Source organism: Felis catus, chromosome C2 (genome assembly GCF_018350175.1).
Source record: "Felis catus isolate Fca126 chromosome C2, F.catus_Fca126_mat1.0, whole genome shotgun sequence".
NCBI lineage: Eukaryota > Metazoa > Chordata > Mammalia > Carnivora > Felidae > Felis > Felis catus.
Genome location: NC_058376.1, coordinates 153,291,200 through 153,311,604, shown reverse-complemented (window position 1 = coordinate 153,311,604; position 20,405 = coordinate 153,291,200). Strand labels below are relative to the sequence as shown.

The 20,405-nt window shown below is 39.0% G+C and overlaps 1 protein-coding gene across 24 annotated transcripts in view; it reads right to left on the bottom strand.

Moving 5' to 3' along the window:
* LRRFIP2 (LRR binding FLII interacting protein 2) overlaps window positions 1–20,405 on the bottom strand; it is a 104,438-nt gene that overhangs the window by 21,462 nt on the left and 62,571 nt on the right. For 16 of the 24 annotated variants that reach the window (XM_045037897.1, XM_023260762.2, XM_023260766.2 and 13 more), the window contains 4 exons: window positions 14,923–14,967; window positions 13,232–13,348; window positions 10,319–10,390; window positions 4,906–5,076 (listed from right to left, as the gene is read on the bottom strand). In XM_045037897.1, the coding sequence (XP_044893832.1) occupies window positions 4,906–5,076; window positions 10,319–10,390; window positions 13,232–13,348; window positions 14,923–14,967 (405 nt within the window). The remainder of the gene's footprint in view (window positions 1–4,905; window positions 5,077–10,318; window positions 10,391–13,231; window positions 13,349–14,922; window positions 14,968–20,405) is intronic. The other 8 variants (XM_023260764.2, XM_023260768.2, XM_023260771.2 and 5 more) reach the window with 1 other exon arrangement.

Here is a 20,405-nt window from a genome sequence, read left to right as displayed (position 1 = left end):
TTGACTTTACAAAGAAAAAAGTACCCCACATAAACATTTCCTATATATCCACTAAAAAGGCCTTTATAAACCATGATCCTCTCGGTGGCAAGAGCTCTCTAGCACACACACTGCCCCCTACGAGAGCCAGCACCCCGGACAAACAGCTGGTTCCAGGTCTGGAGCAAGAAACGACCAGACGAACCTGGAACCCTTTCTCGTGCTGGGTAGCAGAGAATTTACCAAGACGGTGAGACTTAACAATGAGTCAAAGCTACTTGGAAATCAACCTGAAGACACTCATATTAAAGGTTGAACAACTTGAAAGTCGACTAAGAATAAAAGCTACAATGAATTCGAATCATCAAATGTTTGAATTCTTGACTTCATAATGATATTTTAAAACATGCTTTAGGCTGTACATGATAAGGGACTTGTATCTGGAATATATAAACTCTTACAACTCGATTATAAGCAGACAACCCAAGTTAAAAATAGGCAAAAGATGTATTTTTCTGAGAAAGATATACAAAGAGTCAATAAATACATGAAAATATACTCAAAGCCATTAGTTATCAGGAAAACACAAATCAAAACCACAGCTGCTAGGACGGCTCTAAAAAAAGTCAGACAATAACAAGTGTTGGTGAGGGTATAGAGAAATCAGAACTCACACGCCCTGCTGCTGGGAATGTGAAATGGCGCAGCCACTTTGGAAACCACTCTGGCATTCCTCCAATGGTTGAACATGGCGTTGCCATGTGACCAGCAATTGTACTCCCAGGTATACACTCAACAGGAAGGACAGCATACGTCTACACAAAAACTTGTACACAAATGTTTACAGCAGCATTACTCACAAGGGGGGGGGGGGGGAGAATGTGCATCAACACCCAAATGGACACACAAAATGCGCTATACCCATACAATGGGATAATATTAGGCTATAAAAAAGCAGTGAAAGTAGTGACTCCTACTACAGCATGAGTGAACCTCAAAAAGATTTAAGCTAAGTGAAAGAAGCCAGTCTCATATTATATGACTCCACTAAATGCAAATCTAGAAGAGGAACTCTACAGACACAGAAGGCAGACCAGTGGTTACGTAGGGCTGAGGGGGCGGGAGACAGGGGGATAACAGCTAAAGGATACGGGGTTTCTTTCCGACAAGACTACAGGACTCTGAAACTGGGGATGGCTGCACGTAACTGTGAATATACAAAGGCCCTGAATTGTACACTTCAAACATGAACTACAACATATGGTATGTGAATTATAGCTCCAATCCACTTTAACATAGTCAAAGAAAACAGTAATGATGGACTTAGAACGTCCCATTTTACAGCGCCTGGTCAACTAACAGACCGAAGCACCCAGCGACAGCATTACAAAAAGAAAGAGCCACACATCAGGGCCTCCTGAAGGAAGACAACCTATGAAGTGAACTTGCCAAAGACACTACACCTGTATTTGTTTAAGCCTCTAAACCTAACTACCTGTTTACAGGAAACACAGAGGAAAAGGGAACACATTAAAGACACCATAGGGATAAAACAGCAAAATCCCTAAGGCTGTTGGAAACTGTTAAGCCAAGCAATCCAGTCTCTTCAACACACAAATTGCAAGGGAGGGGAAAAAAAAAAAAAGAGAGAGAGAGAGAGAGATGAAAGGAAACCTATAAATAAAAAGAGACTTAAAAGACATGACAACTAATTCCAATGTGTGGAACTTATCTGGATCCTTGGTGGTCGTTGTTGTTGAAGTGTAAAAAAGAAAACAACTTAGGTCACTGGAGACCGTTAAGATTTTAACAATGGTTGGACCGGTAGTATGAAGGAATTATTCTGAATTTTTCAGATGTGAAATGATCTTGTGGTTATGTTTTAAAAAGAGAGGGAGTCTGGGGCACCTGGGTGACTCAGTCAGTTAAGCATCTGACTTCAGCTCAGGTCATGATCTCACGGTTCATGAGTCGGAGCCCCACGTCGGGCTCTGTGATGACAGCTCAGAGACTGGAGCCCATTTCAGATTCTGTATCTCCCTCTCTCTCTGCCCCACCCCTCCTTGTGCTCTCTCAAAAATGAATAAACGTTAAAAAAAGTTTAAAAAAAAAGAGAGAGAGAGAGGGAGTCCATATCACTTAGAGAGCCATACCTAAACTCTTATCAAAATATGAGACACTGAGGACTTGTCTCAAAGAACAGGAGTGAAGGAAGTGGACAGGGTAAAATTGGCCACACACTGATGGTTGCTGGGGGGTACGTGATGGGTTTTAGGAGGGTTCAGTATAGTCTATTTTTTTTGTATTTTTAAAATCTGTAATAAAACACTTTTTAAAAATCTCAGATAAGCTTAAAAAAAAAAAAAGAATCCCCTACTAAAATAAATAGCTACTAAGAAAAGAATAATGGGGCACCTGGGTGGTTCAGTCGGTTAAGCATCCAACTTGGGCTCAGGTCATGATCTCACGGTTCATGAGTTCAAGTGCTGAATCAGGCTCTGTGCTGATGGCTCAGAGCCTGGAGCCTGCTTTGGATTCTGTGTCTCTCTCTCTCTGTCCCTCCCTGCTCACACTGTCTCTCAAAAATAAATCAACATTAAAAAATAAATTAATTGGGGCGCCTGGGTGGCTCAATCAGTTAAGCGTCTGACTTCGGCTTAGGTCATGATCTCACGGTTTGTGAGTTCGAGCCCCGCATCAGGCTCTGTGCTGACAGCTCGGAGCCTGGAGCCTGCTTCACATTCTGTGTCTCCCTCTCTCTCTCTCTGCCCCTTCCCTGCTCATGCTGTGTCTCTCTCTGTCTCAAAAATAAATAAACATTAAAAAAAAAATTTTTTTAATTAATTACTTAAAAAATAAAAAGAAAAGAATAATATACTTGAGACATTCCTAATCAGGCATTCTTCCCCAAAGTAGGTACAGACAGAATATTTAAGATGCAGTTATTATATTCCCAGTAGGAAGCACTGACGACATCTGAAAAACTATATTAATATCATTGTTGTTTTAATTGAATGGTCCTTCTCCACCCTTACCTTCTGAGCTATAATGAAACATACCTGAGCGCCTGACCTCTCTGTATGTCTCCGAGCATGAACCTCTGAGCCTCCTGCATGAGGCGGTATCTACTGAGAAGTGCTCAGAGAGAAGGTGCGCTAGAGAGAGACGCTATGACAAGGTCTTTGGCATCACGGTACCCGAAGTAGATTTACAGAGTATTTAAAAAGCTCACAGATTTTTTTAATTTGAAAAGCACAAGTTTTTTTCTACATAAAAATTAAAAACCACAGCACTACGTATGCTAAGACATCTCTAGATCTTAGGAAAAGAAGGGAAAAAGAAAGTGGCTTAGTAAGTTAATCATGGAGGTTTTTTTTTTTTTTTAAACGCTCAAGGGCATTTAGCACTGAACATTAAATACTTTAGCGTGAGATTGTCCTCTAATCTCCTAGAAGCAAAGAGCCAGAAATAGATACGAAAAAAGCATGGAAAAGCAAAAAAAGGAGTCCAAGGGCTCTACATAAAATATGATGGTTCATAATCTCCAAAACTGGTCCTTAAGAAACAGGAAGAATCACAGAGGAAACCAACTATGCCACCAAATCATAGTCCGCAATGAGCCCTGTCATCCAATATGACAATACCCAGAAGTCTCTTTTCCACTTGTGCAGATACAAGTTTTCTTATCCTAACTTTTTTTTTAGTAGACTTGACTGTTTAGAGCACTTCTGGGTTCTTGGGAGTTGAGTGGAAAGCACAGAGTTCCCACATACCCCTCCCCCCAACACAAAGAGGCTCTCCTACCTGCTATCAACATCCTGCACCAGAGAGGTACAATCGTTACAGTCGCTGAACCCACAGTGACATATCACCACACCCAAAGCCCACAGTTTACATGCAGGTTCATTCTTGGTATTGTATACCCTATGGGTTTCCACAAATGGATAATGTATCCATTAGAACAGTATCACTGCCCTAAAAATCCTCAATGTGCTGCCTATTCATCCTTCCTTCTCCCAAATTCTTGGCAAACACTTCTGAACACTTTTTAAACATGACCAAAACAGACTGGAATGAACATTTTCAATCCTCAAGGAAAAAAAAAATCCCTATTAGAATTTACAGTATTAATGCCAGTCCCTTCGAGGTTATATCAACAGCTTCCCTCCCTTCAAATGACTGATGTTTCTAACCAATGCACATTTCCGAAATTGTTTTCTGGGCTTTTTATTTTTGCAATGTTGTCACAACTCATATTTTGGCAGTAATAGCCTTTTGTCCTCTGCTTGGACTGACATTAGCATTTTAAAAGAGAACCCAATTTGTTTTCTGCATGCGTCAAAGGGCAAATGTGAACCTTGGACAGTGGCTTTCATTTTCCATCTGTACATTCTAACAGTATAGCTTACAAACCTCTAAAGAAAACATCTGCTGACATCTGACCCAAGTCTCCATCCTGCTGTTTTTAAATAACTGATTAAAAACTCTCTAATCATTTAGAAAAGAGATTCTCTTAAAAAAACGATAGAAATAAAAGAAAAGAACAAAATGAACTGCCTCCCGGAAAGTCTTCAGAGCTTTGTGGAGTTTCCAGCCAGTTTCAACAGGAAGAAATTAAGTAACTCACTGAAACTGCCACAATTAAGAGACAGAAAATAAAGATAAAACTTGAGCTGCATTTTATCTTCAGAAACTGAAGGAGGTCATAAGACTTTTCTTAAAATTAAACAGATTCTGTAAGAACTTAAAAGGAAAACATTCTAGGAACTGGTAGCTCACGTTCTGTCAATTTCCTTGGAACAGTCAGTTTCGACTGAAGCTCCACTTCCAGGTCTGAAGCCCTCTTCCATCCAGCGCAGCACCTTTTAAATGGCAGGTGTGAATTTTCCGCCCCAGACCAAGAGAGGACACAAGGTGCACAATTACCTTTGATTTTTCTTCATTTTCTCTATAAAATTCCGCCATCTGTTCCTCCTGTTCTTCAATAACGTCTTTGAGCGTGTCTACCTGGTAGATCAAATTGTTCTTCTCATTGTCCAACTGTGCGTTGGAAACCATGGCCTTCTTGTATTTTTCTTCCACTTCAGACAAAGATTCCTGAACGAAAGGCAAAGCCATTAGCCTGACATCTAAAACATGCTCATCGCTTATATGCAACATGACAGGAAATACAGGACCGGCACAAACACACGAAGGTGCGTTTTCGCAAAATACAAGCAGTCGGGGGAGCTCCATGTTTAGTAACATGCACGCAAAACAGAAGGACGGTGAGAAGCCAGCTGCGCCACCGTGAGAACTTCGTATGCTCTCTGCTACCCGAGAAAACAAAACCAAGCACCAATGGAGCCTCTGAAAGATGAAAAGGTATGCAGACCACATCCATTTGTTAAGAGTCCTAAAACGAAGAATCATCAATGTTTTCGGAAACGTTACTCTCGTTTTTAACAAGCTATTCGGTACCCAGAATGCAATGATACAACATAATACAGCCTCTCTTACACAAGTAAGCTTCATACTCATTTGAATTTTGCTGCTTCCTAGACATCTGCTTTCAGTTCTTTCCCGTTCTGCATAGGAATTTTCATGTAAACGTATAAACATTTTTTCTAGCAATTATTCAAATTCTGGTCATTCTTAAATAAGTAAGCAACACCAAAACGATGAAAAAAAGCAACAACGACAAAAAAAGAGCAACAAAAAACAACTGAAATTTTATATACTTCAAAGCTTTCTGCTTAAAACAGCTTCAAGTCTATCTTTTAGTAACTATATCTAATTTGGTAGATTATTACTACATAGTGACAGTTTTTAAAGCTAAAAAGAAAAAACATTTCACATAGAAAAAATCATCACTTCTGGAATACATTTTAAAAGTACTAACATAAATGTTCAACAAGCCAAGATTAAGGATATAAAACTGATAGTCCAGAATGCTTATATTTATGATCAACTGACTTTTGACAAGAGTACCCAGACAACTCAATGGAAGAAAGAATATTTTTTTCAGGGGCACCTGAGTGGCTCAGTTGGTTAAGCATCCGACTTTGGCTCATTTTATGATCTCATGGTTCATGGGTTCAAGCCCCACACCGAGCTCTGTGCAGACAGCTCGGAGGCCGGAGCCTGCTTCGGATTCTGTGTCTCCCTCTCTCTCTGCCCCTCCCCCACTCACACTCTGTCTCTTTCTCTTTCTCTTTCAAAAATAAGTAAATGTTAAAAAAAAAATAGGTTTTTTCAACAAATGGTGTTGGGACAACAGGATATCCACACTGCAAGAGACTAAAGTTGGACCCACACCAAACACAAAAATTAACTCAAAGTGGATCCGAGACCTAAATGTCAGAGCTAAAATTATAAAATTCTTCAAAGAAAACATAGCCCTAAACCTTCATGACCTTGGAGTAGGCAATGGTTTCTTAGATACAATACCAAAAGCACTATCAATGAAAGAAAAGACCACCAGAATTAAAACCTTTTGTGCTACAAACAATACCATCAAGGAAAAAAAAAAAAAGGCATACAGTAGGAGAGGATATTTGTAAATCTTACACTGAGTAAGAGACTTGTATCCAAAATACATAAAGAACTCTTACAATACTATCATAAAGAGACACATATTTTAAAAATGGGTATGGATTTGATTAGAGAGTTCTCCAAACAGGATATACAAATGGCCAAGAAGCACATGAAAACAGGCTCAACATCATTAGCAATTAGGGAAATGCACACCAAAACCGCAATGAGATACCACTTCAAACCTACTATGATGGCTATAATTAAAAAAACAGAAACAAGATTAAAGTGTTGGTGAGGAGATGGAAAAACCAGAAACCTCATACATTGCTGGGGAGAGTGTAAAATAGTGCAGCTGTTTTGGAAAACAGTTTGACAATTCCTCAAAATGTTAAACACGGTGTTACCATCTGACCCTGCAAGTCTATTCCTAGGTATCTATGTAGGAGAAATGAAAAGGAATAGCCATACAAAAACTTGTACACAAATGCTCATAGCAGCATTTTTCATAACAGCTAAAAACTGGAAACAACCCAAATGTCCATCAACAGACACATACTGGAATATTAACCAATCATGACAGAGACACACAGATAGATGATGGGATAGGTGTTACGACATGGATGAATCTTGAAAACATTACACTAAATGAAAAGTCAACCACAAAAGACAACATATTATAAGATTCCATTTGTACGAAATGTCCAGAACAGGCAAATCCAGACACAGAAAGTAGATTAGTGGTTACCGAGGGCTGGGTGTGGAAGTGGAAGAGGGAGGGTGAGGTATGACTGCTCATTAGGACAGGGTTTCTCTTCGGGGTAATGAAAGCATTCCAAAATTGGATTGTGGTGATGGTTGTGCAACACTGTGACTATGCTAAAAACCGCTTGAATTGTGCACACTTCAAATGGGTAAATCTTACAGTATTTGAATTATATCTCAATCAAGATACACACACACACACACACACACACACACACACACACACACACACACTAATAATGCTTCACAAACTAGGACTGCATTAACAGACATTTATACCAGGTCTGGGAACAGACAGAACCCAAATAAAAAATAAAAGCAAAGTCAACCGTACAATGATTTAAATATAGTAGGATCTTATATAATACAGAATTTAGAATGAGTCTGATCCACCTTAAAGGCTGATAGCATTAAAAAAGTCTTTTTCACAGCTTAGTCTCATAGAAAATGGGACACAACTGCATGAAAAACCAGAACTGAGATAGTTACTCAACAGATGCAAAAATACAATATATAACACAATAAATGTGACATAACATTTACGGAATGTACTCTTCCTTTAAACAATAAACCACAGAAGACTGTTTTAAATTTAAGTATAAAGATAGTTTTAATTATTTAAATCTAGCTTATATGGTGATACCTATTAGGAAATAGTTTTACTTAAATGTATCTAAGGCAATGGTTTTGCAAGGGTGGGTTCTAGATTAGCAGCAACAGCATTAGCTAGGAACTGGGTAAAAATGCAACATTTCAACCCCCTCCTAGACCCACTGAATGAGAAAATGTGGGAGTACGATCCAGCAATCTGTGTTTTAACAAAACCCAGGTGGTTCTGCATGGAGGACAGAATGAGGAAAAGCATCCCAAAAGCCGACCCACTTAATCACGAATACTGTCAAAAGTAGGGGTGCCTGGGTGGCCAGCTGAGTCAGTTAAGCGTCCCGACTCTTGATGTCAGCTCAGGTCATGATCTTACAGTTTGCGGGTTCAAGTCCCACATTGAGCTCTGCACTGACAGTGCAGAGCCTGTTGGGATTTTCCTTCTCTCTCTCTTCCCCACTCATACTCTCTCTCAAAATGAATAAATAAAAACTTAAAAAAAATATATCATAAGCAATGACCCAGTATCCTTTTTCAATAGAATATGTATGGATATTATCACACTATTGTGTTTGACCACCAATCAGATCATTTTTTAATGATTTTTCTTCCACTTAAGTTGTTTCAAGGACAAATATAACCTGAAGTCAAGCTCAATTATATGCTGACCGTGAATTAAGAAAATGGAGGTGGCAGGGGATGGGTGAAATAGACAAGGGGATTAAAAGTACATTTATCATGATGAGCACTGAGTAACGTTCAGAATTGTTGTATAATTATGTTGTGCACCTTAGATATAGCACTTTATGTTAATTTTACTTCAATAAAATAAACTATATCTCTTCTAAATGAAAATAATAATAATAATAATAATAAAATAAAGCAGGGCACATCACTGTATATCACTAAGTAAGTTTTCCTTTACTCTAGGTATGCTTAAAACTGTTGCATTGAACATGAATATATTTAATGTATATCTTAACAGTTTTTCTTAGCATGGTAACATATAATGTGAGGAACATGAAGTTTTGCTTTTTTTCTCTTAAAAAAGTGGATCTTGTATCTGTTCAGTCTCACATTTAATCTGTTCTTTTGTATCCTTCAAAGAAGGTAACAAATGGTAGATCTAAAATGTAAGAAAAAAATGTTTTAAATAAATAAAAAGCAAGAAAACCTCTGAATTGCTTGCTTTCCTGATACGTTACATTACATATGAGATTTCAATAGAAGTGTATTTATTTAACATATTTAATTTGCTCCCTTGATCCAACATATTTCCAAAAGTCTTATCACTAAAATCTTCAAAGGTGATTCAACCCTGATGATCTGAGCCAGGAAGACCGGGCAGGTCAGCATATACCCCTGTACTTCTCCTGCTCGACTGACAACCGCACGCGCACACACACTGCCGGGTCAGCAGCTTCCAGGCTGCCCTCACGGACACTCTCCATAGGACCCGCTACCCTTTTCTGTCCTGACTCGTAACCGTAAGTTTCCTCTGGACAATCATGACCTGCGTGAAGGTACCGACTGGTAACTGGGCCACTTTGCATCTCGCCAGGAAAGCTGATGAGAGCCTTGCCCGTGAGGTCCCCGCTTTGTCCTTTGGGCATATCCTGAGTCGTCTTTCTGAATGCCTTGTTTATGCACCTTGAGACCTGATATTTCTGTTTCAAACAGGGCCATGCATATGTTGAGAAACTTGTAGCTTCCTTGTATCAGAGTTGAACTTCATAATTAAACATGGGGAAGTGCATGATAACCAACCGCCATTTACAACCAAAATGTCTGTGTCACAAGGACACTTCTATTGAGAACTGGTAGCCATCCTTGCTCGGAAAAGATTAAGACCTGTCTCAGTTTACCTCCAGATTCTTCAAAGCACTGAACCTGTGTAATCTTCTTTGAGGCATAGTGAAAAACAAGAGGAAAAGGAAGAGGAGAAGAAAAAACAAAATAAAAACACAGGCCTCCTACCTCAGGTTCCTTCCTCCGTAAGAGATGTTTATAATAATGCACTCTTAGATGCTTCTTCCTCCTGCCTTCAATACTGACTAAATTTGTTGACAGAAATAGGCAATACTCTCTCATTTAGCAGGGAAGAATTTTAAGGTCTAATTCTCAATTGAAAACCATAATCTCAGAATACGTTTTAAGAGTTCACCCAATTCTATTTTGTATGGCTAAGACACAAGCGACATGTAAGTATTTCACAAAGTTTAAAAACTCTAAGGTATAATATCTTGTACTGAATATTGCAAAAACCATAGTAAACGTTGAGACATAAGCAGACTGAAAGTTCACCTTTCCTGTGCACTGCAGGTTAAGCACATGCTGGAAAGACAAACACTGTTAGTAAAGCTTTGTGCACTGGGGTTAACAGAACTTGTGAAACCACCATTACCCAACCATTCTGCACACAGAGAGCATGCGTGGGCTGCACAATGGGCCCTGATACCTTTAGTTCTTTAAGCCCTTGCATGTATCTCCCTTCTACATCCTGTATCTGGTCCTTAAGGTCATAGATATCCTGCAGGACATAGGAATGAACCATTGCATAAAACCATGCACAAACATATCTTAAGTCTCAAAGGATTCAGATGAAAATGTGAATTACTTTCATGTATTCCGGACCAAAAGCAGAGAAATCAAAATACACAAACGTAACTGCCACTTAAAACCACCGAACGAGGCAAATAGGTCAGGTGATAATGGGGCTGGGGAAGGCCTGGAGTAATCAATCTAAAGTGTTACATATCTTCTTGGCATGAACTTGTGTTGAGACCGCATTAGCAAGAGGGGGATGGGGCCGTGTACGAGAAAAAGCTGTACCAATTATAATGTTTTGAACATACAAACTTTAAAAATTTATAAATCATTTCAATAATCTTTAACATAATGCTTCACCTGAACCAGTAAATTACTAAAGTACTAAATTAATTATAAGCAGCAAATTTTACTGGCTCATTCAGAAGTTTTTAAAACTGTAATAAATGGACACGAACAAAATGTCTTTCAATGACTTGGTTACTAATCACAATTAATTTGGAAGAACGAAAGTAAAGGGAGGGAAGTTAAACACCGACATTTTAAACCGTATGTCAGATGAGAGAGTCTATGCTGAGGAGGCCATTTAAATGAATGATGAGAAAAGAGCATTTGTTCCAAATGTTACCCCAATCATTAAAAGTAAAGCAGGTCAAATTTTAAATGGAAAATACAGTTCCTCCTATACCTGACCCTGCTACCTACAATCTATCCTGGATGCTTGATTTAGGCGGAATACAACTGCCACAGGGCCCCACGTGCAATTCTGCAATACGGGCAGGACCAATCCTCAAAGGCCGGTCACACACACCGTCTATATTATACCCCCCCTGCCCTCTTCGTCTCCTCCTTGGTAGGTCTGTCGTGTACTCGCTGATTCATTCAACAGACACACGTCAAGAGGCTACCGCAAGCGAAGCGTGAGGATACAAAACTCTCACTTCCTTCAAGGGAGTCATTCCCTCAAAGAAGCAATACGAGCTGAGTGGTGAGGCTGGAAGGCCTTGTCCTCCGGTCTTCCGTCCCACTGCAGACAAGAGTTGCGCCCATTCAACTCTGCAGCCCCAGCACCTATGCCCGGCACTTCGTAAGAGCCTGATAAATACGGACACCCTCAAAGTCACGCCACGTCGGCCTGGGTCAGCTCTCCGTTGCCGCCGCCACTGCCGCCGCGGCAAACGTCTCCACCCTCTAACCCCCAGCCCACTTTTACAGGCCTCCCATCCCGTAAGCCGGACTCTTGCTCCTACCTGCCTGCGGTCTGACTCAGTACCCCAGCACGCCCCCTCCCTCCCTCCCTCCCTGTGTCAGCAGGACGGGCCCGCCACATCTGGCCCCCCTCTATCTGCGCCCGGGCATCCCTCTCAGGCACCCTGCTCATCAGCCACCCTCTCCTCGCTCTGCCTTCCTGTTCTCTCTCAACTGGCTCAAGCCAACGGATAAAAATAATCAAGCCTGCCTTTGAAAGAAAACAAAAACCTTCCCTTAACCTCTCCTCTCTGCTACTGACCAATCAACTCCAGTATCTCCCAGGATTCTCCTCGGAGTAAGTTCCTTGCATCCTCTCCCACGGCAGTTCCGCCTTGTTCACGCCATCCTCATCACTCAGCCACAGGGTTCCCTTCACCTCCAGAGCTTCCTCCGACCTGGGGACACTCTTTAAGGATGCAAATAAGATACTCCTGCTCCCCTATTTAATATCCCACAGTTGTCGGGGGGCGGCGGGGGCGGGGGGTGGCGAACCAAATGTCTTCTAGGCTACCACACATGATGCTTTGTGGTCTGGCCCACGAGTACTGCCCCCAGTTTTCCCTCCCACTCACCTCTCCTCCTCACTTCCCATCCTACCCTCGGGCAACTGTGCTAGACAGAGAACCTTCTGGTTCTCTGAAGTTCTCAGAAAGCCTTTTCCCTCCAACTTCTTTGCCCGATGCATTTGCATTCTTCCTTCACAGTGGGTCTCCTCTGAAAAACTTTCTGTAATCTCTTCTCCTAGTCCAACAGAGCTGATGCTTCTCTGAATTCTCTTAACAGTCCTATTCTCGCTACTACATAGGATCATACACGTGACCTAGTTTTACTGGTTTCTATCAGCGGATCTTCCCTATGAAACAGTGAATTCCTGAAGTTCAAAGTGTGTTTCACTGCCTAAATTGCTGAAGCCAACGGCTCAGTAAATGTTGAATGAATGAATGAATGAATGAATGAATGCAATTTTTATTACAACCCTTCCCCCCATTGCTCACAAATAGCAGGTTCAGCAAACAGACCTTCAACTACATTTTGAAAGTCCCCATCTTTCAAATAAAAGGGTTAATAAGAACAGGAACTCAACCGAGGACTCAACTCAGGTATTTCTGTTATCCCAAATATTCCTATGCTTATCTTACCATGAAAAACTGAGAGATAACTACACTCCAGCAGCCAAATAATACCGTAATGGCTCAAAAGGCCGACAATTCCTAGAACCTGGTCCCTTGCATATCTATGTATTTTCCATCTAAAATATGGCCAACTATTTCTGAGAGAATTACTTTTACATACATTAAAAAGTTTTTTTGGCATTTGTAAGTGAGCAGAGAGATACTGATCACTCCAGTATCATCAAATGTTCAAGAAAGAGAACAGAAAAAAGAATGAACTCATCTCTTTCCTTTCAGATCTGAGTCACATTCCCAAACTGTCTTTTAACAGTATTTCTTCAAGAACTCATACTCCTTTTCTTTCCACTAAGTCACATTAAGTGTTAAATAGCTCCAGTATACTCTACTACAAAGAAGCCGAAAACCTGTTTGTAAAAAGCAAACCAAAGACTGCGGTTTACCCGCAATTCACTTAATGAGGTGTCTGGGTCTACTAAGCTGCTGGTGTCTCCGCTCCCTCGTCTGGATGAATTTCCACTTAGAGGGGTTGTTGCTGAGGCGGAGTTCCGAGACGAAGGCTAGAGAAAGAGAAAGAGGACACATCTAAGTCTCGTTTCTGTACAAAGACGTTTGCTGTGGAAGCTGAACATGGGGTGGGGGCGGGGGACACCTAACAACCTGTGGATGAGACGTGCGGACAACATAGGTTGGCTTTGGGAAAGGGGTATCCAGAGAAGGGCCTGGGGAATACGAAGCATAACCTTGTTCCCTCCAACACATTACTGTAGTCTAGAATTCATAATGACAAAGGAAATGGCTTGCGTGCGAGTTTTTTTCTATCTTTGGTATACTGTAAACAATACTGAGCACACGAGATTAATTTCAAACAGTTCAGGATTTATAACTGGTATGCTAATTAGCAGTCCTCCTACTGAGTTCCTGAGGCTGCTTCTTTAGAATCTTTTCTTTTTCTAATACTCTGATAAAGTTGGAAACAATATTTGCAGCTCGAGCAAACTGTGTATCACTATGAATTTAGACTGCTATTCCCACAGTTAGTTTACATGTGAGATACGCTACTGGATGAACACACGATGCAGCAACCAAATAGAGTTAACCATTAGCCACATGCAGCTACTCAGCATCTGAAATACGGCTAGACGAAATTGACATTTAAGTGTAAAATACACACCAGATTTCAAAGGCTTAGTATGGAAAAAAGAGGGTAAATTATCTCATTAATAATTTTTCATGTTAATTACACTGAAATATCTTGGATATTTGGGTTAAATAAATTATCTAAATTAAGTTTAACTGTTGCTTTTTACTGTTTTAATGAGGCTACTAGAAAAGTTAAACTTGGGGCGCCTGAGTGGCTCAGTCTGTTAAGTGTCCGACTTCGGCTCAGGACATGATCTCACGGTTCATGAGTTCAAGCCCTGCCTCGGGCTCCTGGCTGACAGCTCAGAGCCTGGAGCCTGCTTCGGATTCTGTGTTTCCCTCTCTCTCTCTGCCCCTGCCCCACTCACACTCTGTCTCTCCCTCTCTTAAAAATAAACATTAAAAAAAATTTCTTTTAAAGAAAAGTTAAACTTACATATGTGGGGTACATTTGTGGCTTGCATCGTATCCCTACTGGACAGAACAGCTGTATCTTTTTTAGGTACAGCATGAAATGAATCCTGATAATTTCCCTAAAATGACTTTCTGAAAGTACTTCCAGAATATAGAGACTTTAACATAAATCAAGTCCTAGAACGGAGTTATTTTACTTCCAAAGAAAAATGTGTTATTAAGGAAAAAAACCAAAAGCAAACAAAAACAAAACCCTCAGAGTTTGTCACTAGCATTCCACTTCATTTTCAGTGTTTAATGGCTTCTCCTCGGGATCCAGTTCTAGGCAATGGAAATCAAAAGACCAGCCCAAAGCTTCAGAAGTGACATTCAAGGAAATAAAACGCAGGGTCTTTTCTCTTCCCAGAGCTTCACATGATTCAACCTCGGAGGAATTTGGGGGGTCAAGAACAGGAAATAGACGGAGAAAGGAAGAGTAGCTCCCCCAGTTCACATGTAGTATAATCATGAAATTGCAGTTAAAATTAAGTTCAACTGACCTTGAGAATTTAATTCTCTTAGGAATGTATATACTCACTCTTGTGTAATTTTCAGCATACTGTTTGTCAGATTTTTCATCCAACTAGAAAAGAACAGAGATAAAAATCAGGAAAGATGCTTATTAGCATGTCAGGTTTTTTTTTAGAGGAAAAAAAGAAATGACCACAGTTGAGTTCTCCAAGTTCAACTGCTGTTTGCAACCTAAAAGTAAACATATTAAAACTGAAATAAAAGTTGAGACAGATAAGACAAAATGTCAAGAATGTTAATTCTTATCCTAAGGATGAACATGCAGTGAGCAAGCTGTCCTTGTGCAGTTTAGAATTTTAGATTTTCTTTTCATGGTATTTGAAACACATTAAAGAAAATTATAAACTTAAGTTTTAGCACTGCAAATGTTAATACAAAAAAAAAAAAAAACCCCACAAACTTGTACACATCAAAAGCAAAACTCTGATAAAACCAAAAGCCAAAAAGCTTTATTCTCTAAACATTATTAGGACACAGGACACATAGATAAGACCAGTACACTTAGCCACAAAGAGTTTCGACTGGATTAAAGCATGTGAAATATACCATCAAAAAAGATTTCCCCTACAGCCTTAAGGGAGCTCTTTGGCTTTTTTGGTTTTTGGGTTTTTTAAAGCAGTACACACACGTCAAAAAGAAAAGAAAAAATGAAATAGCACAAAAGGGTACGTGAAGTAAGCCTTTCTGCCTACCCTACCACGTCCTGACCTTCCAATTCTTGATCCAAGGATAACCAGCCACCAAGTCTTTAACAAATTCTAGAGCAATGCCTCAAATACATTCTATACCTTCTTTTTCTCCTTACCAACTTTCAGGAATTAAAGAAACTACTTCATTGTCTTCATGGCATTTATCAATCTCTGACCCCATGATATTTATTAATTTATTGTCTGATCTCTTTATCTTTCATGTAAGTAAGCCTATGCCTGTATGTTCGTTTCTGTATTCACAACATCAAAACTAGCACCTGACATGTAGAAGGACTAAAAGTTTACTGGGTGAATGAGGAAACGAATCATACCCCATCTGGACTTACAGACTTACTTCATTTACTTTAACAGCAGCATAGTGTCTGTCCTATTATCTAGACATGATGATTGAGTTAGCCTATCTTCCGCAGATAGGCCTTAGTTATTAGCGTTTCATAAAGAGAGGCATCTTACAGGTCTCCTCCCAAACCCCGACCTTGCAGCTGAGGAGAGAGAAATTCAGGGGCAGAAGATCTTCCTGAAAACTGAACAACTGCTAAACGTCAGGGCTGGATTCAGATCTCAGTTTTGTGAATTTTAAAACCCGCCTTCATATTATTTACTGTCCCAATTACTTAACTAAATGAAAATCAACCCAGATTCCAACTCCTAGACCAACCCTCCCAGCTCAATCTAGAAAAAAAGATTTGAAAACTTTCCTCAGTTAATTATTAAAACACAAAATGCCATTATTTCTGGTTCTATTCAGTTCACTTCATTCTAATTTCCTCATATTTGAAAGGTTTTCTGTTCTTTTTCATCGCCCATTTATCACGTTCATTTTTTTCTCTGCATTTATATAATAAACACTGTTTATAATAAAAGGTGTTTACTTTATTAAAAGTACTGTATCAATAATGCATTTATATTCAACTTTCGGCTTTGATCTCTTTTTGCCACTTTTTACAGTAACACTCTTTAAAAGGAATTGATTTTAGTTAACTGATTTTTTTTTAAGTCACACATGAAACATTTTGAAACAAACAAGCAATGACAGTGGTTTTTAATACTGGCGATTATTGCCACGAAAAGGAATCATCTTCCATCACATTTATGCTACTAAAACCACTGCCTCACATTTAAAGTGTTATTCTTCAGAGTGAAAGAAATACCGTGTCTGGATAAAACTGCCTTATTTTCCTCAGAGTATCTCCCACCTCTCTTCTACTAATGAGTTAGAGAAAAACAGGCAAAATCCGGAAACACTCTTCTAGGTCCACCTAAAACCCTGGCTCATGTCCCCTCTCACAAAAATGACCACCAAACCCACCCATTTTTTAAACAGTCAACTTGGAATGATCTTACATTTCAGAGGCTGCATCACTGAACTAGTCCGTGGCAACGTCGATCCTATTGCTTCCACTGTCTTCTGACAGATCCCAACTGTCGCAACCCAAACTGATCACGCGCCAAACCTCGGGGATTGTTAAGGCAGCAAAAAATGCCAAGAGCAGCGACGCTGCAGTCCAGGTTCTTGAGCTGCAGTGACTTGGCCAGAGGCTCCAGTTCTCACTTCTCAGACTTGTGCTCTGCTACGTGCTATCTCCCATTTAGACAAAAAGCCACTTGAAACCTGGTCTTCCAAAAGCCCCAGTGCTCTCTCTAGGAGGTCTAAACACCTGTACCGCAATGACAAGCCAAGGTTCATAATGATGACCCAGAGTCTGCCAGGTACTGAAAAGGCTTTCAAATGGAATAAAAGTTAATCATGTTTAATATATTAAAGTATGAAATAGGGAAACAGCAAAAGGCTACAAGCTTTCAGCTATAAGATGAATAAGGCCTGAGGATCCAATGCAAAATCATGGCGACTAGAGCTGATAAAAAATTGTTGTGTATAAGTAACCATGGAAAAATGAATATGCACAACAATATAAAAACTTTGTAACATTAGTGAGAAATCAGAAAGCAAAGGCTGCATATATGGTTGCAATTCTGTAAAACAAATTAGAGATAGAAAAACTATTAAAAGTAAATCAAATTGTTAAAAAAGTGGCTAATAAAAAAGTAGACTAAAATACCAAAAACAAAAGCAAAAAACAGCAAGCAAAGCTTTTTTCCACCTTAATATGGTGCTCAGGACTTGCTCATTAATGTTAACTGTAGCCTACTCTTCTCAAAAAATTTCAAGTAAACATTATGTCATTGCACTCTTAAATAATTAAATAGGTAATTTTCCGATCAAGGAAGGGGTCTGGTCGTTTGAACTTGAAAGTCAGCTAACAAGCTTGCAATATTTCACGTTAGTATTAATGTGAAAAGGAGAGCACACGGTGGCAAACTTCATATTCCAATTTGAAAGCTTAAGTTCAAAGGTAGTATTTTCTTAGGGGCGCCTGGGTGGCTCAAAGTTAGGTTAAGTGACCAACTCTTGGTTTCCACTCAGGTCATGATCTCATGATTCCTGAATTCAAGCCTGCTTGGGATTCTCTGTCCGTCTCTCTCTGCCCACCCCCCTCAAATAAATAAATAAAAAAATTTTTAAGTAACATTTTCTTGAAGAATTTCCATGATCAACTAGTAAACAAAATTAAATATAATCTTTCCCACATTTCAGTGATAAAAGCCTTCGCCCTATTTATGCCAGGATGCTTGAAAATGCTTTGCTCTTGACATTACAGATTGTACATTACTTCTCTTTAAATCTGAACTCCTTGAATATTTGTTGAAATTAACACATGTGAGAAATATTTTAGAATACACATCTTGTCAAATCTTTGAAACTCCTTGTTTCTTCTTAAAGAAAGGCATTTATTCTGATATTTATTCTCTGATTAAGAGGCCCTTTGAACCACTTAAACATAAGGCTGCTTAGTTTGACAGATAATTTTACCTGACTAAAATGGTAAAATACAACTGAATTTTTTTAGAATAGAATAGAAACAGAGCATTTTAGTTATAAATACATTTTGATGCTGTCATTTAAAAGTTGTTTAGAAATAAAGACCGGTACCTTGTTACAATTATTTTCTTAAAAGGACTGAGCTATTCATGTCTGATGTGTACAATTTTCAGCGTGCAGCCACCATTTGGTCAAATGTATCAGTAATATATATGATCAGAAGTTAAAGGTATTTATATTAAGGCATTTGAATAAACGACTTATTTTTTAATGTTATAAAGTTATAGTCAAATAAAGTATTTATAGTATTTGTTTAATGTAATCATTAGTCTAATCATTTATTAACTTCTAATTTTATATATGATATGATAACACTAATAAAAATTCTGTTTGACAGAAAAAAAAAAAAAACAAAACCCAGAAAACTGAAGATCTGATTCCCCAACTACAGAAGGGAAGGGAGCAATTAACTTTAATAATCTCATAAAGCAAAAATGGCTTTGGACTCCACTCAGAAATGCACTAATTATTAATAATCAGTAAAACTAAAGTTAGCACATTTACATTCTTCTCCCCAGCCTAACCGATAGGATAAGAGAAAAAGGCCGTTGGCTAGAGCAGTCACAAACACTGTGTTAAGAGTCTTGCCAAATCAGGGCCTGGCACCCTTTTCAAGCACTCCCAGCTCAGAAGTTATAAATGGAGCAGACTGTACACATATATTTGGTCCACAGTGGGGAAGCCAGAAAGTGTCTTTTAAAATTGTGAATTCACTGTCAGCGTCTTAAAAGCAGAATATTTCACATAAAAGTGCAGATTTCCCAGCTTACCTTTTAAAGGCGGGGATCTTAGCAATATCAAGTCTACTTCCCATTTATCCACAATGAACTGAATTATAGTTCCCCTTTACAAGAAATAATATTAGAGAAAATTTTTGCTCTAGAGAGATGAATGGCAAGCATTTTAGGGTTTTTGTTTTTTTACAGAGTAAAACCTTTTTTTTTTTTAATTTAAATTTTAGTTAACACATTAAGGTTTTATCAAGAGGTAAAATTAAGGATATCATTACAGGTACTTAAACAACAATGAAAAAAAAGATAAAAATCATTAGCTCACAAGCTATAAAATAAGAGGGCGCTATAACCATGTATAATGGTTACACACACACACACACACACACACACACACACACACACACAGGCTATTCTATCAAATCATGTTATACACATTAAATATGTATAACTTTCATTTTAAAATATGTAAATAAACCAAAATAACTATCTGGGAAAAGAAAAGAGTTATATTAAATTAGTAGAAGCAGGAAGAGATTTTTTTCTTAAACTATCAAGCTTTTCACTTCTGTGTAGTTACTAAGATAAACTGCCAAGAAATACATGTAAGGAGGACAAAACCACCATCACAAATATGAGGCTAACAGAATTCAAGTTTTTAAGAAAAAAAGCTGTATACATTAAATTGTTTGTATCTACAAAAAAAGAACAAGTTGTTAAGCAAAAATAAAATGAGCAATATTTCAGAGCAAAGACTTTTGGCAGCCAACTTTCCAACTCCACATGCTGAGATTCCTTGATCCGACAGAGGGCAAGACAGGATTGCTCTAAGGCCAGGTTTGAGGCCCAACGATCTGGAATACTTAAGGACTACAAGGATTAAAGTCATTCAGAAACAGCTATTTAAATACAATCAGTGGGGTGCCTGGGTAGCTCAGTCGGTTAAACATCTGACTCTTGATTTCTGCTTAGGTCAAGATCCTGTGTTAGTGGGATCGAGACCCACGTTGGACTCCTTGCTGACAGGCTCTTGGCCTGCTTGGGATTCTCTCTCTCCCTCTCTCTCTGCCCCTCTCCCTTTCCCTCTCTCTGAAAATAAATAAAGGTT